General features: G+C 42.3%; 1 protein-coding gene across 4 annotated transcripts in view; it reads left to right on the top strand.

Annotated features, from left to right (window-relative positions):
• LOC120989087 (contactin-associated protein-like 4) overlaps window positions 1-19,692 on the top strand; it is a 434,442-nt gene that overhangs the window by 130,098 nt on the left and 284,652 nt on the right. For all 4 annotated transcript variants that reach the window (XM_040416967.1, XM_040416966.1, XM_040416969.1 and 1 more), the window contains one exon: window positions 12,459-12,565. In XM_040416967.1, coding sequence (XP_040272901.1) covers window positions 12,459-12,565 — 107 coding nt within the window. The remainder of the gene's footprint in view (window positions 1-12,458; window positions 12,566-19,692) is intronic.

The raw sequence follows: 19,692 nt of genomic DNA on the forward strand, positions 1-19,692 counted from the left end.
TCTCCCTTGACTTTTATTAGATCCCTAAAACAACTTTTCAACTTAGAGAAATCTGTTTTAACTTAGTTCAGCCCCTAGGAAAAAAAAATGTTTGTCCTTGAAATCTCTTCTTAATTGAATTGCAAAGGACCAATAAAACAGATTTATCCTGTTAACAGAATAGAATTAAATTTATAGTTCTCCATTTCAACAAAATAAAAAGTACAAGAAGTTCTATGTGTGTAAAATCTATTTTTTGATCAATTGTATGAATGAACGAATGATTGAATGTACTGTATACAGTTATGTGAATGCGTAAGTTCATATTTCATATAGAAGGGTGCACTGACAAATATATGTGCTTCTTTAATGATGTCTTTTTTGTTGAATTTTTATGTCTGTAATTTGTGTTAGGCTACTTTCTCATTCACGTTTGGTGCGGATCCGTCATGGATCTGCACAACCGCCTCCGTTCAGAACGGATCCGTTTGTATTATCTTTAACATAGCCAAAACGGGTCCGTCTTGAACACCATTGAAAGTCAATGGGGGACGGATTCGTTTTCTATTGTGTCATATTGTGTCAGTGAAAACGGATCCATCCACATTGACTTATATTGTGTGTCAGGACGGATCCGTTTGGCTGAGTTTCGTCAGACGGACACCAAAACGCTGCAAGCAGCGTTTTGGTGTCCGCTTCCAAAGCGGAAAGGAGGTGAAACGGAGCCAAACTGATGCATTCTGAGCGGATCCTTATCCATTCAGAATGCTATAAGGTCAAAACTGATCCGCTTTAGACCGATTGTGAGATCCCTAAACGGATCTCACAAACGGAAACCAAAATGCCAGTGTGAAAGCAGCCTTAAATAAAAATTGGAATTGCTTGACCAACCTAGTAGCCTTTAGTTTCCATTTCTTTACCTGAAGGCTCTCTGTAATAATGTTCAGAAAACTCCTTTATTTGTAAAAAGCTTGTCTTCAGTAACATGCTGAAGATATAGAGGAAAGGATAGTGTGGACAGAATGAGGGTGATCATGTTACAGTCTCTGCCACTTAGAAGAGGGTAAGCATAGGTCTAACATCACACCAGCAAGAGCTTACAGAAAATACAGAAAATATATATACATTGAACAAAAATATAAACGCAACACTTTCGGTTTTGCTCCCATTTTGCCTGAGCTGAACTCAAAGATCTTAAACATTTTCTACATACACAAAAGACGCATTACTCTCAAATATTGTTCACAAACAAATCTGTGTTAGTGAGCACTTCTCACTTCTCCTTTGCCGAGATAATCCATCTCACCTCACAGTGGTGGTATATCAAGGTGCTGATTAGACAGCATGAATATTGCACAAGTGTGCCTTAGACTGCCCACAATAAAAGACCATTCTGAAGAGTGCAGTTTGATCACACAGCACAATGCCACAGATGTTGCAACGTTTTAGGGAGCGTGTAATTGGCATGCTGACTGCAAACATGTCTACCAGAGCTGTTGCCCATGCAATGAATGTTCATTTCTCTACCATAAGCCGTCTCCAAAGGAGTTTCAGAGAATTTGGCAGTACATCCATTCGGCCTCACAACCGCAGACCATGTGTAACTACACCAGCCCAGGACCTCGACATCCAGCATGTTCACCTTCATGATCATCTGAGACTAGCCACCCAGGCAGCAACAATAGGTTTGCATAACCAAAGAATTTCTGCACAAACTGTTAGAAACTGTCTCAGGGAAGCTCATCTGCATGCTCGTCGTCCTCATCGGGTAAATTGTGATTGTTATATTTCTTTTTTTGGGGTGTAGAAATAGAAAGAAATAAATATATGTCATAAATGGCATTCAGAGGTGAAGTTACATTGTACTATAGCCATTTACGTGATATATTGATAGGAAAGATACCCACGTCCCATTAGCCGTTCTGCTGTGAATTGTGATTGTCATAATTGGCATTCAGCAGTGAAGTTACATTGTACTACAGCCATTTACGTGGTGTAGAAAAAGGAAATATACGTACATCTTATTAGCCATTCTATGGTGTATTGTGATTGCTATATTTCTTTTTTGGGGGTGTAGAAATAGGAAAAAAAATTAAAAAATATATGTCATAATTGGCATTCAGCGGTGAAGTTACATTGTACTACAGCCATTTATGTGGTATAGAAAAAGGAAATACGTACGTCCCATTAGCCATTCTGCGGTGAATTGTGATTGTAATATTTCTATTTTTTGGGTGTAGGATAGGAAAAAGAATATGTCTTAATGGACCTTTTGCGGTGAATTGTGATTATTATTTTTGGAGGGGGAGTTTATTAATAAAAAATAAATAACAAATTATATATATATATATATATATATATATATATATATATATATATCCAGTTGTGTTCAAAATAATAGAAGTCAGACATCACTAACCTGATCAATCACTGTTTTTGGTAGAAATGATATTTCTACATGGCAAATAAGTTATTAGCAGGTATAGTAGAGTAATAGAAAACCGACAGACCCAACAGTCATGCCATGCATGCTGCTGATTGTCTGTAATTCAATCACTTATTGAAAGAGGCATGTTTAAAATAATAGCAGTGTGGAGTTCAATTAGTGAGGTCATTCATTCTTTGAAAAACAGGTGGCAATTATTGCCCTTATATAAGGAAGGAAGGCAGCAAATGTTGTACATGCTGGTTACAGTGCATTTCTCTCTGAAATTCTGAGGAAAATGGGTTGTTCCAGACATTGTTCAGAAGAACAGTGTATCTTGATTAAAAAGTTGATTGGAGAGGGAAAAACATATAAAGAAGTGCAGAAAATGATAGGTTGTTCAGTAAAATGATCGAAATCGAAAAACTACCATTCGAATGGATAGAAGAATAGCCAAAATGACAAGGACTCAGCCAACAATTGGCTCCAGGAAGATCAAAGAAGGTCTAAAGTTACCTGTGAGTACTGTTACAATTAGAAGAGGCCTATGTGAAAGCAAGCTATCTGCAAGAAGCACCCGCAAAGTCCATCTGTTGAAAAAAAGACATGCGCTGAAGAGGCTACAATTTGCCAAAGAGCACATTGACTGGCCTAAAGAGAAATGGCGCAACATTTTGTGGACTAAAGAAAGTAAAATTGTTATTTTTGGGTGTAGTGGCTGGAGACAACCCCAAAACACTGAATTCAAGCCACAGTACACTGTGAAGACAGTAAAACATGGTGGCGCAAACATCATGATATGGGGATGTTTCTCATACTACGGTGTTGGGCCTATTTATCGCATACCAGGGACCATGGATCAGTTTGAATACATTAGAATGCTTGAAGAGGTCATGCTGCCTTATGCTGAAGAGTAAATGCCCTTGAAATGGGTGTTCCAACAAGACAACGACCCCAAACACACCAGTAAACGTGCAACATCTTGGTTCCAGACCAAAAAGATTGACGTTATGGAGTGGCCAGCCCAATCCCCGGATCTTAATCCAATAGAAAACTTGTGGGGTGACATCAAAAATGCAGTTTCTGAGGCAAAACCAAGAAATTAGAAAAGAACAGTCTAATAATTTGATGTATTTTCCTTCATGTTTTTATTTGGAATAGAATGTGTAGTGTTCCCTTTTTCTGGTGAAGCCATTCCTTTGTTGATTTGGATGTATGCTTTCGGCCGTTGTCATGCTGAAAGATGAAGTTCCTCTTCATGTTCAGCTTTCTAGCAGAAGCCTGAAGGTTTTGTGCCAATATTGACTGGTATTTGGAACTGTTCTTAATTCCCTCTAGCTTAACTAAGGCCCCAGTTCCAGCTGAAGAAAAACAGCCCCAAAGCATGATGCTGCCACCACCATGCTTCACTGTGGGTATGGTGTTCTTTTGGTGATGTGCAGTGTTGTTTTTGCGCCAAACATTTCTTTTGGAATTATGGCCAAAAAGTTCAACCTTGGTTTCATCAGACCATAACACCTTTTCCCATATGCTTTTGGGAGACTTCAGATGTGTTTTCACAAAATGTAGCCTGGCTTGGATTTTTTTCTTTGTAAGAAAAGGCTTTTGTCTTGCCACTCTGCCCCATAGCCCAGACATATGAAGAATACGGGAGATTGTTGTCACATGTACCACACAGCCAGTACTTGCCAGATATTCCTGCAGCTCCTTTAATGTTTCTGTAGGCGTTTTGGTAGCCTCCCAGACCAGTTTTCTTCTCATCTTTTTATCAATTTTGGAGGGACGTCCAGTTCTTGGTAATGTCACTGTTGTGCCATATTTTCTCCACGTGATGATGACTGTCTTCACTGTGTTCCATGGTATATCTAATGCCTTGGAAATTCTTTTGTACCCTTCTCCTGACTGATACCCTAAAATGAGATCCCTCTGATGCTTTGGAAGCTCTCTGAGGAATATGGCTTTTGCTGTGGGATGCGACTAAGAAAATTTCAGGAAAGACCAACTAGAGCAGCTGAACTTTATTTGGGGTTAATCAGAGGCACTTTAAATGATGGCAGGTGTATGCTGACTCCTATTTAAAATGATTTTGAATGTGATTGCTTAATTCTGAACACAGCTACATCCCCAGTTATAAGAGGGTGTGCACACTTATACAATCACATTATTTTAGTTTTTTTTTGTTTTCTTCCCTCTTCAGTTTGTTTTTCAATTGAGTGGTAAAGTTTATAGGTCACATTAAAGGTGGAAAAAGTTCTGAAATTATTTATCTTTGTCTAATTTTTTTACATCACAGAAACCTGACATTTTAACAGGGGTGTGTAGATTTTTATGTCCACTGTATATATATAGTACAGACCAAAAGTTTGGACACACCTTCTCATTCAAAGAGTTTTCTTTATTTTCATGACTATGAAAATTGTAGATTCACACTGAAGGCATCAAAACTATGAATTAACACATGTGGAATTATATACATAACAAACAAGTGTGAAACAACTGAAAATATGTCATATTCTAGGTTCTTCAAAGTAGCCACCTTTTGCTTTGATTACTGCTTTGCACACTCTTGGCATTCTCTTGATGAGCTTCAAGAGGTAGTCCCCTGAAATGTTTTTCACTTCACAGGTGTACCCTGTCAGGTTTAATAAGTGGGATTTCTTGCCTTATAAATGGGGTTGGGACCATCAGTTGCGTTGAGGAGAAGTCAGGTGGATACACAGCTGATAGTCCTACTGAATAGACTGTTAGAATTTGTATTATGGCAAGAAAAAAGCAGCTAAGTAAAGAAAAACGAGTGGCCATCATTACTTTAAGAAATGAAGTTCGGTCAGTCAGCCGAAAAATTAGGAAAACTTTGAAAGTAAGGGCTATTTGACCATGAATGAGAGTGATGGGGTGCTGCGCCAGATGACCTGGCCTCCACATTCACCGGACCTGAACCCAATCGAGATGGTTTGGGGTGAGCTGGACCGCAGAGTGAAGGCAAAAGGGCCAACAAGTGCTAAGCATCTCTGGGAACTCCTTCAAGACTGTTGGAAGACCATTTCAGGGGACTACCTCTTGAAGCTCATCAAGAGAATGCCAAGAGTGTGCAAAGCAGTAATCAAAGCAAAAGGTGGCTACTTTGAAGAACCTAGAATATGACATATTTTCAGTTGTTTTACACTTGTTTGTTATGTATATAATTCCACATGTGTTAATTCATAGTTTGGATGCCTTCATAGTCATGAAAATAAAGAAAACTCTTTGAATGAGAAGGTGTGTCCAAACTTTTGGTCTGTACTGTATATATATACACTCACCTAAAGAATTATTAGGAACACCTGTTCTATTTCTCATTATTGCAATTATCTAGTCAACCAATCACATGGCAGTTGCTTCAATGCATTTAGGGGTGTGCTCCTGGTCAAGACAATCTCCTGAACTCCAAACTGAATGTCAGAATGGGAAAGAAAGGTGATTTAAGCAATTTTGAGCGTGGCATGGTTGTTGGTGCCAGACGGGCCGGTCTGAGTATTTCACAATCTGCTCAGTTACTGGGATTTTCACGCACAACCATTTCTGGGGTTTACAAAGAATGGTGTGAAAAGGGAAAAACATCCAGTATGCGGCAGTCCTGTGGGCAAAAATGCCTTGTGGATGCTAGAGGTCAGAGGAGAATGGGCCGACTGATTCAAGCTGATAGAAGAGCAACGTTGACTGAAATAACCACTCGTTACAACCGAGGTATGCAGCAAAGCATTTGTGAAGCCACAACACGCACAACCTTGAGGCGGATGGGCTACAACAGCAGAAGACCCCACCGGGTACCACTCATCTCCACTACAAATAGGAAAAAGAGGCTACAATTTGCACAAGCTCACCAAAATTGAACTGTTGAAAACTGGAAAAATGTTGCCTGGTCTGATGAGTCTCGATTTCTGTTGAGACATTCAAATGGTAGAGTCCGAATTTGGCGTAAACAGAATTAGAACATGTATCCATCATGCCTTGTTACCACTGTGCAGGCTGGTGGTGGTGGTGTAATGGTGTGGGGGATGTTTTCTGGGCACACTTTAGGCCCCTTAGTGCCAATTGGGCATTGTTTAAATGCCACGGGCTACCAGAGCATTGGTTCTGACCATGTCCATCCCTTCATGACCACCATGTACCTATCCTCTGATGGCTTCTTCCAGCAGGATAATGCACCATGTCACAAAGCTCGAATCATTTCAAATTGGTTTCTTGAACATGACAATGAGTTCACTGTATTAAAATGGCCCCCACAGTCACCAGATCTCAACCCAATAGAGCATCTTTGGGATGTGGTGGAATGGGAGCTTTGTGCCCTGGATGTGCATCCCTCAAATCTCCATCAACTGCAAGATGCTATCCTATCAATATGGGCCAACATTTCTAAAGAATGCTATCAGCACCTTGTTGAATCAATGCCACGTAGAATTAAGGCAGTTCTGAAGGCAAAAGGGGGTCCAACACCGTATTAGTATGGTGTTCCTAATAATTCTTTAGGTGAGTGTATCTTAATTGCCATTCAGCGAAGTAACATTGTACTACAGCCTTTTTTGGGGGGTATTAGTTTAATTTTAATGATTTAATTCTTTTATTATACAGTATGTCAGACCGACAGGCGACAAGTCATTCAAAGGGAACGGGCAGTGGGCAAAATGTTTCTGTTGTAGGCAGTAGAAAAAGGGGGGGGTGGCAGCAGGAGTCACAGAGAGAGGCCTGAGATCCCAGTGTTATCTAGCGGTCGTATCTTGACCAGCAACCCAGCGGTGCTTGAATGGTTGACTCGTTCTAAACTTTGTCGCAAGTGACATCAGGCACCCCCAGCCAAGAGTCGGTGGGTTCCTCTGACATGACGCTTAGTTGGCATGGCCTGGGAGCAGGCCCTGTGCTCTCACCTGTCCTGAACCTTCCTCTGTCATTTTCAGTTCCTCAGCGCAAGAAGTATTATATGCTGTAGGCTCAGCTCCACTTTTGAACAAGGATAAGCTACTAGAGGAGATCTGGAGGAGACATTTGCTGCTTCCTCTGGTAGGCGGGAAAATAATGATGATGAGAGTCACGTGGAAGCAGGTGTTGCGAGCAGTCAGGCTCCTGGCCCTGAGACCATCGAGGAGGACATCAGTGATGTGCAGACAGTAGCGGATGATGATAATGATGTGCCCAATCGCACTTGGGAGCCATGTGAAGAAGGGGCTTCATCATCATCAGGAGAAGAGAATGGCAGCTTGCGTGTGAGGTAGCGGCTGAGCCAGCAGAGTGGCAGCGTGGCTGTGAGTCAGCATGATGGCAGCAGTGAGAGGTCAGGAGCCAAAGGTGCCCGGGCTAGATCACTAGCTTCGCAGGAGCCTAGCGGCCCCGAAAGTAGCGGCGCAGGGGTTCGCGAAGGCAGCAGTAGCAGGCAGTCAGCACAGAGTGTTGGGGGAAAATGCCATACTCGGCAGTGTGGCAATTTTTGGTTAGGCCACCAGAGGAGTTTAAAATGGCCATTTGCCAAATTTGTGGGCAGAAGGTGAAGCGTGGCCAGGGTGCTAATGTTGGTACCACGACCCTGCGTCAACACATGCAGCATCACCATAAAGTGGCTTTGGAGAATCGTGTCTCTGATGTGGTGGTCCAGCCTGCTGCTGCATCACCCAGTGGCACGCACCCACTTTCATGCAGTCAAGGCTCCACCACCTTAGCCAAAGGAAGCTGTCTGTCCTTCCCATCATCTGCTCCTGCTCCTGCTCCTCATCCTCCTACTCCTCCTCAGTCATTCCATCAGCAATCAATCACCGAAGCGATTGCCAAGAGACAACAGTATGTGTGCACTCATCCAACTGCGCAGAAGCTGATCATGTTCCTGGCCAAGTTGCTGGTGCTGCAGTCCCTCCCTTTCCAAGTGGTGGACTCTGCCCCTTTCAGAGAACTGATGGCTTGTTCCGAGCCGAGGTAAAGAGTCCCAAGACATCCTTTCTTTGTCAAAGGGCAGTACCAGCCCTGCACACAAATGTAGAACAGAAGGTGGGCCAGTACTTCAGCCTGTTGGTGTCTGCCAGAGTGCACGGCAGCGCCAACGTGTGGAGCTGTAACTATGGTCAAGGACAATATATGTCCTTTACGGCCCACTGGGTAAATGTGCCTTCCCCCCAGCCACACCAGCAACTTGGCCAGGTGACGTTGCTTCCACCTCCATGTTCTCAAGCCGCTGGTCCTGCGACAATGTCCACCTATGCCTACTCATCCTCCACCATGTCCTCAGCCTCCACTGCAGGGACAATTCACAGTGCCCCTCCATCATACCACATGTGCAGGGCTCAGCGGTGTCAAGCTGGTCTGCACCTGGTTTGCCTTGGTGAACAGAGCCATACAAGGGAGTAACTGCTCCATGTGATGCATCAAGAAATAGAATTCTGGCTTCCTCCCCGACAACTCAAAATCGGAACTATGGTCACCGACAATGGGAAGAACATTGTGTCTGCGCTGCGTCAAGGAAGGCTGAGCCATGCGCCCTGCATAGCACACATGTTCAATCTGGTTGTCCAACGGTTCCTGAAGTCTTGCAGACATTGTCCTGCGACAATGTCCGCCTATGCCTACTCATCCTCCACCATGTCCTCAGCCTCCACTGCAGGGACAATTCACAGTGCCCCTCCATCATACCACATGTGCAGGGCACAGCTGTGTCACGCTGTTATGCACCTAGTTTGCCTGGGAGAACGGAGTCACATAGGGGAGGAACTGCTCCATGTCCTTCATCAAGAAATTGAATCCCGGCTCTCTACTCGACAACTCAAAATCGGAACCATGGTGACCGACAATGGGAAGAACATGGTGTCGGTGCTGCGTCAATGAGGGCTGAAAACGTGTTCAATGTGGTTGTAAATCGGCTCCTGAAGTCTTCACCCCATAGGAAAAACATCCTGAAAATGTCCAGGAAACTTTGCATGCACTTCAGCCACTCATACACCGCAAAGCACACCATCTTTGAGCTGCAGCAGTAGAATAGCGTCCCCCAACATAGGCTGATATGCAAAGTTTCAACCCGTTGGGAGTACACCCTCCATATGTTGGACACCACATCATCACCATGGCTGGGGGCAATGACATCTTCACTGATGACATCACTGCGCCTAACCAGCGTGACATCACATGTCAGCGCACGTGAGATTTGACACGTTTTCTTCAATCGGGATGGCTGCGAAGGCCTCTCTGTGACCAAATGTATGAGGTGAGTATGTATTTTTGTTTTTTTACCACCTTTTCAGGGAAAATTTAATCGTTACCAACAAAGCAGGAGGAAATTCGTCTTTGTGTCAAATCAAATTTTCTTGAAATCCAGATCAAAGTCCACTTCGTTAACTTCGATTTGCTCAACTCTAAGGCTAGGTCTACACAGCGGCATGTATCGCGCGACAATAAGTTGCGTGACACATAGGGCACAACTACACTGCAACATGTCGCGCAACAATTTTTATAATGGTAGTCAATGGTGTCACACTGCTACATGCTGTGACTGCGATGCGACAGTCGCAGAAAAATCCAACTTGAATGTTTTTTTTGCGACTGTCTAGACTACCATTATGAAAATTGTCGCATGACATTGGTGCGACAAAATGTTGCGCGACAAATGTCATCATGTAGACCTAGCATAATGGGCATCCATCTCAGAGATGTTACTGAGGTGAACAGAGAAATACGGAAGGTATCTTTATTTTACGTATCTATGGTTTGTGGACTTAAAGCCATGTAAATTAGGTCTTACTGCTGTTTTTATCCATATCCAATGTGAATTGTTTTATACATTGCTTATGACTTCCAATGCTTTGAAACTTGATTTTCAAATGTACTCATAGATGATAGTTCCACTGCATTATTATAATTATCTTCACTTCAGAATTTCTGCTAATGTAGACTTTTAAATGGCTTCAGAGAGAGCAGTGTTTGCTCTCAAAAGATATTGGGGGAGATTTATTAAACTGGTGTAAAGTAGAGCTGGCTTAGTTCATATCATTCTACCTTTCATTTTCCAAAAAAACTAAAAAAGGAAAGGTGGAATTTGAATGGTTGCAATTGGCAACTAAGCCAGTTCTACTTACGCCAGTTTGATAAATTTCCCCCATTGTGGCTGCTTGTGAGCTAAATTTACACATACATATCTTCCTTTTTCTCAATATATAATACATTTTTAGAATGGAAATGGGTTAGTTATAAATACACCCATAGAAATGTTTTAACCCCTTAAGGACCAGGCAAATTTTTGCTTTTGAGTTTTCATTTTTTTTCCTCCCCACTCTCCAAGAGCTATAACTTTTTAAATTTGCAGTTCACATAACCATATGTTTTTTTGTGGGACAAGTATTTTTCAATAGAACTATTTAATTTCATATTGGGGTTCAATTGAATAATAAAGTGCTATTGTGTCATGAACTGTTGGTTTTTTAGTTTACAGATTTAACTGTGTGCTTAAATTGACATGACAGCCTTATGCCTCATTCACATGTCAGTAATCTGGTCAATGATTTCCATCAGTGATTGTGAGCCAAAACTAGGTGAGACTCTAAACACAGACCAGGTGCAGATCTTTCCCTTAGGCCTCATGCACACAAATGTATTTTCTTTCCGCGTCCATTCCGTTTTCTTGCGGACCGTATACTGAACCATTCATTTCAATGGTTCCGCAAAAAAAAAAAAAGTTACTCCGTGTGCATTCTATTTCCGTATGTCCATTCTGCAAAAAAATATAACATGTCCTATTATTGTTCACCTTAAAGGGAACCTGTCACTCGGATTTTGGGTATAGAGCTGGGGACATGGGCTGCTAGATGGCTGCTAGCACATCCGTAATACCCAGTCCCCATAGCTCTGTGTGCTTTTATTGTGTATAAAAACCGATTTGATACATATGCAAATTAACCTGAGATGAGTCAAAGCTTGAAAATATGACTCTTCTCTGGTCACACAAGTAAGATATGACTCTTTTAGGTTAATTTGCATATGTATCAAATCAGTTTTTTCCACAATAAAAGCACACAGAGCTATGGGGGCTGGGTATTGCGGATGTGCTAGCGGCCATCCAGCAACCCATGTCCTCAGCTCTATATCCAAAATCCAGGTGACAGGTTCCCTTTAAGGAAAAGGATAATACTGTTCTATTAGGGGACAGCTGTTATTAGGGGACAGCTGTTCTGTTCTGCAAAATACAACATGCAGATGGATGGCATCCGTATTTTTTGCAGATCCATTTTTTTACAGAAAGCAAAATACATTGTTTATTTTTATATGTAAAATTGGGAAAGGGTGGTGATTTGGATTTTTTATATTTTCGTGTTTTTTTTATATTTCTAAAAACATTTTTTCACTCTACTTTTTGGTCCCTTCAGGGGACTTAAACATGTTACATTTTTATTGCTTGCCCCATATATTGCAGTCTATGAGACCTTTACAAGATCTCTGTCAGTATTTGTGTCCTATAGTCAGCACCCACCATGGACAGAGCAAGCTCAGTGCATGAGCCCTCTCCTTACAACCCCTAATGCCAATCACATACATGTACGTGATTATGCATTAAGGGGTTAATTGGCTTAAACGCCACTGGTACATTTTACACAATTCTATTACAATAAATGTTCCAGCTTTAATATAGTCTAGTTAGTGGAGAACAAAACTTTTAATTAGACTTTATACAAAGTGCAATAGTAAATGAGGTGTCAAGGAGCAACTGCAAAATATATTGGCTTTAACAGTTTTATGTAGACAATTACTAGCAATGAGTGATCAGAAAAGCGGACAAATTCTTTCCACATGGGTCATTATTGTGTATTATATTGGAGTATTAAATTATAATCCATAATATAGCTGAGAATGACATTTACAGCTGCGGCTATGAAATATGCTATCACTTTTATTTTTCTTAATGAGCTGCTGCCAGTGCTTTTTATATTTTACATTTCAATATTACTTGAAATTATACTAATGAAATGTGTTTGCAATATGTCACATGGAGCAAAGCGCAGTACATGGATTTCATCTTTTAAAATGGTAATATAAAAATTTTGTTTTTCAGATGTTTTCCAAATTACTGTGAGCATGGAGGAATGTGCTCGCAAACATGGAGTGATTTTTACTGTAATTGCTCAGACACAGGATACATGGGAGCAACTTGTCATTATCGTGAGTATTTTAGTTCTAAAATATGTGTTGAAATAATACTGTGCTTCCAACCTAGTCATTTCTATATACTCTCCTCTAGCTTTTTGCACTTGCTTGAAAGGATATGTTACCTTCCTTTTACTTTATTGACTCTAAATTGCAAAAGGTTTAAAGGAAAACTTGACAATTTACATTCTGAGTTAAAATCTATTTCTTTTGACTATTTGTTACATCATGCGCTGCAGTCACATATTCTACATAATTCCTGTTATCATATCATGTGCATTGTTTCTTTAGATGCTTAATGGTTTTGTCTAATAGCAGATAACTATTTACCCTGTTCAAAGCACTGGTTGGACATTTTGACAGTGGCATAAGATAAGCAAAAAAGTAGCAAGGCTGGGCTACAAATAATAAATGCCAAAGACAATGAGGGGCGTGGCCGAACCAGCATGGAGTGAGGAAGCAGGATCGCAGTGCTCCTACAAAATCCTGTGAATTACCATATACACACCTGGCATAATCGGGGTTTCTTGAGCCCATTCAGTTTATATCGGATCCCTTCATTCTCAGGGGCACTCTGCCAGGTGCTGGATCGCTGCGGCTTGGCTATTGCGCTGCGGGTGCCGACAAAGCAGAGGAGAGGAGCGGGGAGACACGACCTGAGGGGAGTGTGGAGCGGAGCTGTGGCAGGAGTCATTGCAAAATGCACAGTGCAGGTACGGCTTGCCGACAGTAGCTGGCAACTCACCTCGGGCTGCTGCCGGTGCCTGCTGGAGTCTCGGGTCCCGCGGCCGTGGTGGGCGCCATCTTGCCTGTGGAGTAATGTAAAAGATAGCTGGCAGTCTGCTTGGCTGAGTGGCAGGACTTGCCGGATTGAATAAAGCCACAACTTGATTTACTGCAGGAGTGACATACCTCAGCCGGTCTTTCAAGTTTCTGTGGACTATTTCTATGGGCCGCAAAACTTCTTCTGTGGCTCCATCAACTGTTAAACGATTCATGGACGCCATGAGTCAGACTGAGCAGGAAAGCGAGGGGTCTCCTGTCCCTGGTGCCTCTGCTGAAGCCTCTCAAATTATGAAAGCTATAGCTGCTTGTCAAGCTGCTCTTACATCAAAGATAGACCATCTACAGTCTGACCTTAGCTGTTTGCGGCACGATTTTGACAAAATTTGTGAGAGAACATCTGCAGTGGAGCAAAGAGTAAGTGATGTGGAAGATGCGTCCAGAGCAGTTGGAAATGACACCAGGCAGTTGCTGCAACAGGTCCAGATGCTGCAAGCCAGGGCGGAGGATGCTGAGAACCGCAACAGACGTAACAACGTCCGTGTCCTGGGCTTACCGGAGCGAGCGGAGGGGTCTACCCCAGAAATATTTGCGGAACAACTCATAAAAGAAGTGTTACATCCTATCTCTCTTTCCAGTTGCTTTGTTATAAAAAGGGCGCATCGGATTCCAACCAGGCCCTTACCGCCGGGATCCCCTGCTAGACCTTTCATCATGAAGATCCTGAACTACAGGCATAGAGACGCTATTTTGCTAGCTGCTCGGCAGAAGGGCAATATCAGCTATGAGAATGTCCGTTTGTCCTTTTACCCGGACTTTACTGCGGAGGTCCAGAAGAAAAGGAAGCAGTTTACTGAGGTCCGAGCGCGACTGAGGGACAAAAATGTGAAATATGCCATGATCTACCCTTCTCGCTTGCGGGTGCAGGATGGTGAAACGGTCCGTTTTTTTAATACTCCTGAAGAGGTTGCAGAATGGATTGAGAGGAATCTGAATGCAAGGCCTCACCGCTGATGGAATGTACTCTAGTGATGGCAGCTGAAGCAGTTAATACCTGATTAAATGTTAGATTGTATTGCTGACAAGGTTGTTGGGGGAGGGGGGGAATATTTGGCTTCAATGCACCACTATTACTCTTGTTAGAATCCCTGTTCTTTGACTTTGTCTATTGATCAGATGTTAACCCTATATAGGTATGCTGGGTGGCAACACCCTGTACGAATATGCACTGTTATGGGAAGACTTGTATACTTGCTTTCTATCACTAAGGTACATATATGGTATACGTGTTCTAATGAGTTAGGGTAGGTTATCGTACCCAGGAGTTGCTAGTTTGGGGTGTCAGGCTCAACCATGTTAGGAAGGTTTGGGCAGGGTGGGTTGGGAAGGTTGGGAATGGGTGGGCTGGAGAGAGTATCTCTGTTGGTGGGTTCTTTGATGTGGAATGTATGTGTGTGTGAATGTGCCTTCATTGGTCGGGGATTTTGGAGATTTTATCTTTGGGAGGATAAATGGCGGTAATTAGGCTACTTTCATGGAATGTTCGGGGTCTTAATAATAAGATTAAAAGGTCTTTAGTTTTCAACTATCTGAAGAGGTATAACCCTGACATAATGTTATTGCAAGAAACACACCTGCAAGGCCAGAAAGTACTAGCTTTGCGGCGCCCATGGATAGGCCCCACATATCATGCGGTTTACTCAAACCACGCTAGAGGTGTGTCTATTTTAATTGCTAAAAGTCTTCCGTTTCAAATACTGTCTGTACAGTTAGACCCTTATGGTAGATATGTGATTTTACATGCTTGTGTCAGAGGCCTGCAGTACTTATTTGTGGGTCTATATATTCCTCCGTCATTCCGCAGAGAGGTCCTAGATTTAATTACAGCTAAAATAGCAGGATTTCCAGCAATGCCCTATATTATTATGGGCGACTACAATGCCATTTTAGATCCTGTACGGGACAGAAGGGTTCCCCAGGCCTCACACAACAATGTGCTGTCACATTGGGCTAATACTTATGATTTAGTAGAGACGTGGCGCTATTTTCACCCCGCGGATGCACAATTCTCATGCTATTCAGCTTCTACTGGCTCACTTTCTCGTATAGATCTAGCCTTTGTCAGCAGAGATTTATCCCCTTATATCAAGTCCAGTGATTATCTGCCGAGAGGGGTTTCAGATCATGCCCCCCTCCTTCTGATTCTGTCACAGCCGTTGGCTTCGGCCGATAAGCAGTGGCGGTTAAACCCCATGTGGCTCGAGGTATTACCCGTGGTGAGCGATAGTCTAGACGCAATGGGAAATTACTGGGCAGAAAATGAAGGATCTACGAATCCCCTGGTAGAATGGGATGCTTTTAAGTCAGTAATGAGGGGGGCATTGATTGCTGCTATTGCAACTCACAGAAAGGAACTGAATATCAAGCGGATGAAACTAGAGATGGAGCTAGCTGATAGAGAGAGGTTATTTATACTAGATCCGTGTTCTGAGAAGCAGACTTTGTGGCTGGATGCACAGCATAGGTTTACTTTACATTTCACAGAATATATTGAGAAGAAACTTTTAAATCAGAGACAAACTATTTTTTCAGATGGTGATAAGTGTGGCAGGGCTTTAGCGTATTTGACTAGATCTGAGACGCAGCAAAGGGTGGTGGCTCTTGTTGAGGGAGCCTAGAGATGTCTGCCGCCAGTTTGCCTCCTATTATGCGACATTGTATGCCCCCAAGATCACGTGCACCTCGGGGGAGATTGTCAATTTCTTAGCAGGTATTAATATTCCTTCTTTGGACAGAGATGACAGGGAGGCCCTGGCGGCAGACATATCTGACCTGGAGATTGAAGTGGCCATTAGTTCCTTAGCAACCAAAAAAACCCCGGGACCCGATGGATTTCCTGCTGAATGGTATAAGCGGTTTTCTAAAGACCTTGTTAATAGATTCGGGAAGCTGTTGAGATATGCGCTGGAAAGGGGTTTGTTGCCTCCGTCTTTCTTGGAGGCAACGATCGTAGTGATTCACAAGTCGGGGAAACCATCTGACCAGTGTAGCTCTTATCGGCCTATCTCACTTCTGAATCTTGACGTCAAAATCTTTGCGAAGGTGCTGGCGTTAAGATTGAGGGGGGTAATTCTCTCCTTGGTTGGGGTAGATCAATCGGGTTTTATGCCAGGGAAAACTACAGATATTAATTTAAGGCGATTGTTCACTAATATTCAGGTCAACCATGATAATAGAGGTATGAGGGCTCCCGCGTCCTTATACAATGAAAAAGCCTTTGATTCAGTAGAGTGGGAATTTATGTGGGCAGTACTGATTCGAATGGGTTTTCCGGAGAAATTTCTGTGCTGGCTACAGATGCTTTATAGATCCCCTTCGGCGAGAGTCAGGGTAAATGGATACACATCGGACTCCTTCCCCTTGGGTAGAGGCACTAGACAGGGCTGCCCTCTCTCTCCCTTATTATTTGCGTTAATTATGGAGCCTTTGTCGATGCTCATTTCCTCTAACTCAGGTATAGAAGGCTGGGAAATAGCTGGAATATCAGAAAAGCTTTCATTGTATGCTGATGATATGTTGGTATACCTAGCTGATCCAGGGAAGTCCTTGGATACCCTTTTAAATGTTGTTGATCAATTTGGTAGCTTCTCAGGTCTTCGTGTGAACTGGGCCAAGTCTAGTCTCTGCCTAATTGATGACTTTGACCCAGCTCGCATTTCGGTGAACAATAAGCTTCAGATTGTAGAGCAATTTACATATTTGGGAATTATTGTTCATAAAGAGGTGGCAAAGTTTTATGATTTGAATGTTGTTCCTACAATGCAATCCATTACTCGAAAACTGGAAGCATGGGAAAACCTTCCTTTAACTCTGATTGGGAGTATCAATGTTGTAAAAATGATTCTTCTCCCAAAATTGCTATACCTATATAGGGCTGCCCCAGTGCTACTTCCCAAGAGACACTTTACTACCTTGGATAGAGTAATCGCTCCCTTTCTATGGAATAAGTCTTCTCCCAGAATAGCGAGATCCACCCTTCAGGCATCTTACCTGCGGGGAGGCCTTTCTTTACCAAACCTGTACATGTACTATGTAGCGGTGCAGTTGAGCTATGTGGCGTGGTGGGTACGGGCTGACTCGGGTAATCCGGCGGTGTGTTGGAGGCAGCTTTGTTGGGGTCCTATGAGGCACTTACGAACTTGGCATATAGGAGGGGGGCTAGGTCTGCAGTACATTATACCCAATCGATGGCGGCTGCAGTACAGGTTTGGGTTAAATGGGGTCAGATGTGTAACCCTGGTGAGAATAATATTACTTGGTCGTCATATTTGCCATTGTGGAAAAACAGAGTGCTACCGGAGCTGTTCTCATTACTGGAGTTTGAATTTTGGCCCCAGAGGGGGGTGCGTTACCTTACCCAACTGTATGATAAGGGCCTCTTTAGAACTTTTACCAGTTTGAAGCAGGAATTTAATTTGCCCCAGCATTGTTTGTTCAGATATTTTCAACTTAGGCATGCCTGTCAGGCTCAGTTTGGTAGAGAACCTTTAAAGCTGGAGTGTGGCCCAGTGGAGGCAGTGATTAGGAGGGTTCCTTTGGTCAAACCAGTGTCGGCTCTCTATGCATCGCTGATGGCATTGCAGGACTCCCCCCTAGACAACGCATTTGTCAGGTGGAGAAGGGATGTCGAAGGTTTGGAAGATGTGCATATTAAAGAATTTAGCTATACATGGAGATCCACGGTGGTAAGTGCTAGGGTTCTGTTGATTCAAGTTAAGTGGCTTCATAGGATATATTATACCCCTGAGAGGTTATTTAAAATGGGTAAATTGCCAAACCCTCAATGCACAAGATGTGGACATGAAAACGGCTGCCTTATACACATGGTTTGGCAGTGTCCGATCATTCATGGCTTCTGGGAGGAGATTCATACGTATATTAATGATAAACTAGGCTTTCCTAATGTCTGTACTGAGCTCACTAGTTTGTTGGGGGTAGCCAACGAGGTTGTTCCCACCAAATTTGGCAGGAAGCTTTACAGAATACTCTTATACTATGCCAGGAAAACTATCCTTCTTAATTGGAAACCTCCTAAGAATCCTACTGTGCAACAATGGGTACATCTAGTTAATACTGACCTTGAATTATATAAGTTTGTATATGAGCGAAGAGGGACCCCTGATCGTTTTATGAAGATATGGGACCCTTGGATTGGGGCCAGACTCTGGTACCATAGGTGACAGTGAGGTTGTTTCCGGCCGATGAAGGTGTGTATGAATGTGTGTGTGTATGCGCAGTACTTTTAACCATCCTGAGACATAATATATTGGGTATTATTCATACTAAACTTGATATTCGCTTCTGGCCTGAGTAAGGGACAAGAGGAGCTGCTATGACTGATCCCATGTAATTGATTGTACTGGACTCAATTGCTGATTGTCTGTATTTGAAGTGTTTGTTACGCTTTTTGCTAAAATTTATAAAATAAAAAGATACTATTAAAAAAAAAAAATGCCAAAGACAATGCACAGGTGTAGTAAAGACAGTCAACTTAACTGAGATGTTTTAGTACAACAGTACAGCCTCAGATGGGTGGTAACAGTTTTCTCAATGACAGGCAAAGTTTTGCCTGTCAGACAACTTATTTGGTTGACAGGCAATTGAGTTCACAGTGGATGTTGTCGGACGCTAAAACAAAAACAAAAAATCTTTATTCATTGTCATACATTAAAAGACGGTCTGGGATAGGAAGTTCCAATAACTAAAAGTGCCAAAAATTAGGGACTAATAGAACTCTAGACCACTATCAGTGATGAGCAGCAGGGGCAATATTTGAATTTGCAATATTTTGGCAAATATTCGTCATATATTCGCAAATTTATGATCTCGTTATTATTTTCTTGATTGTGAAAATCGGCAATCGGAAAATTTGCGATACGAAAATTTGCGATCAACACTACTCCTATAGGCAACTTTCCTATTGGTTGCTAGGGAGGATACTAAATGCCGATATTCGTGATAAATTTGCAATAAATTCGCAATTAGAATATTCATGAATACATATATATAGCACTATATTCTAAATATTCACAAATTCTCGAAGTGGCCATATTCGCAATTAAAATTTGCGATTCGAATATCCACGCTCAACCCTAACCACTATTAGTATACTCTGTTTACCTCCCACTCATTCACATAAACTAGGGGAGTATAGAGAACCTTTTATCATAATTTTTAAAGTGGTATAGGGCATCCCTATTAAAACTCAGATAAACCTAAATTGCATGCCTCTCTAGTTAGGCAGCAATATAATTCTGAGCGCCAGAGAGAAGCTAAATTAGGAAAGAGACCACTGCAAA

The sequence above is a fragment of the Bufo bufo genome, chromosome 2 (assembly GCF_905171765.1).
Source record: "Bufo bufo chromosome 2, aBufBuf1.1, whole genome shotgun sequence".
Taxonomy (NCBI): domain Eukaryota; kingdom Metazoa; phylum Chordata; class Amphibia; order Anura; family Bufonidae; genus Bufo; species Bufo bufo.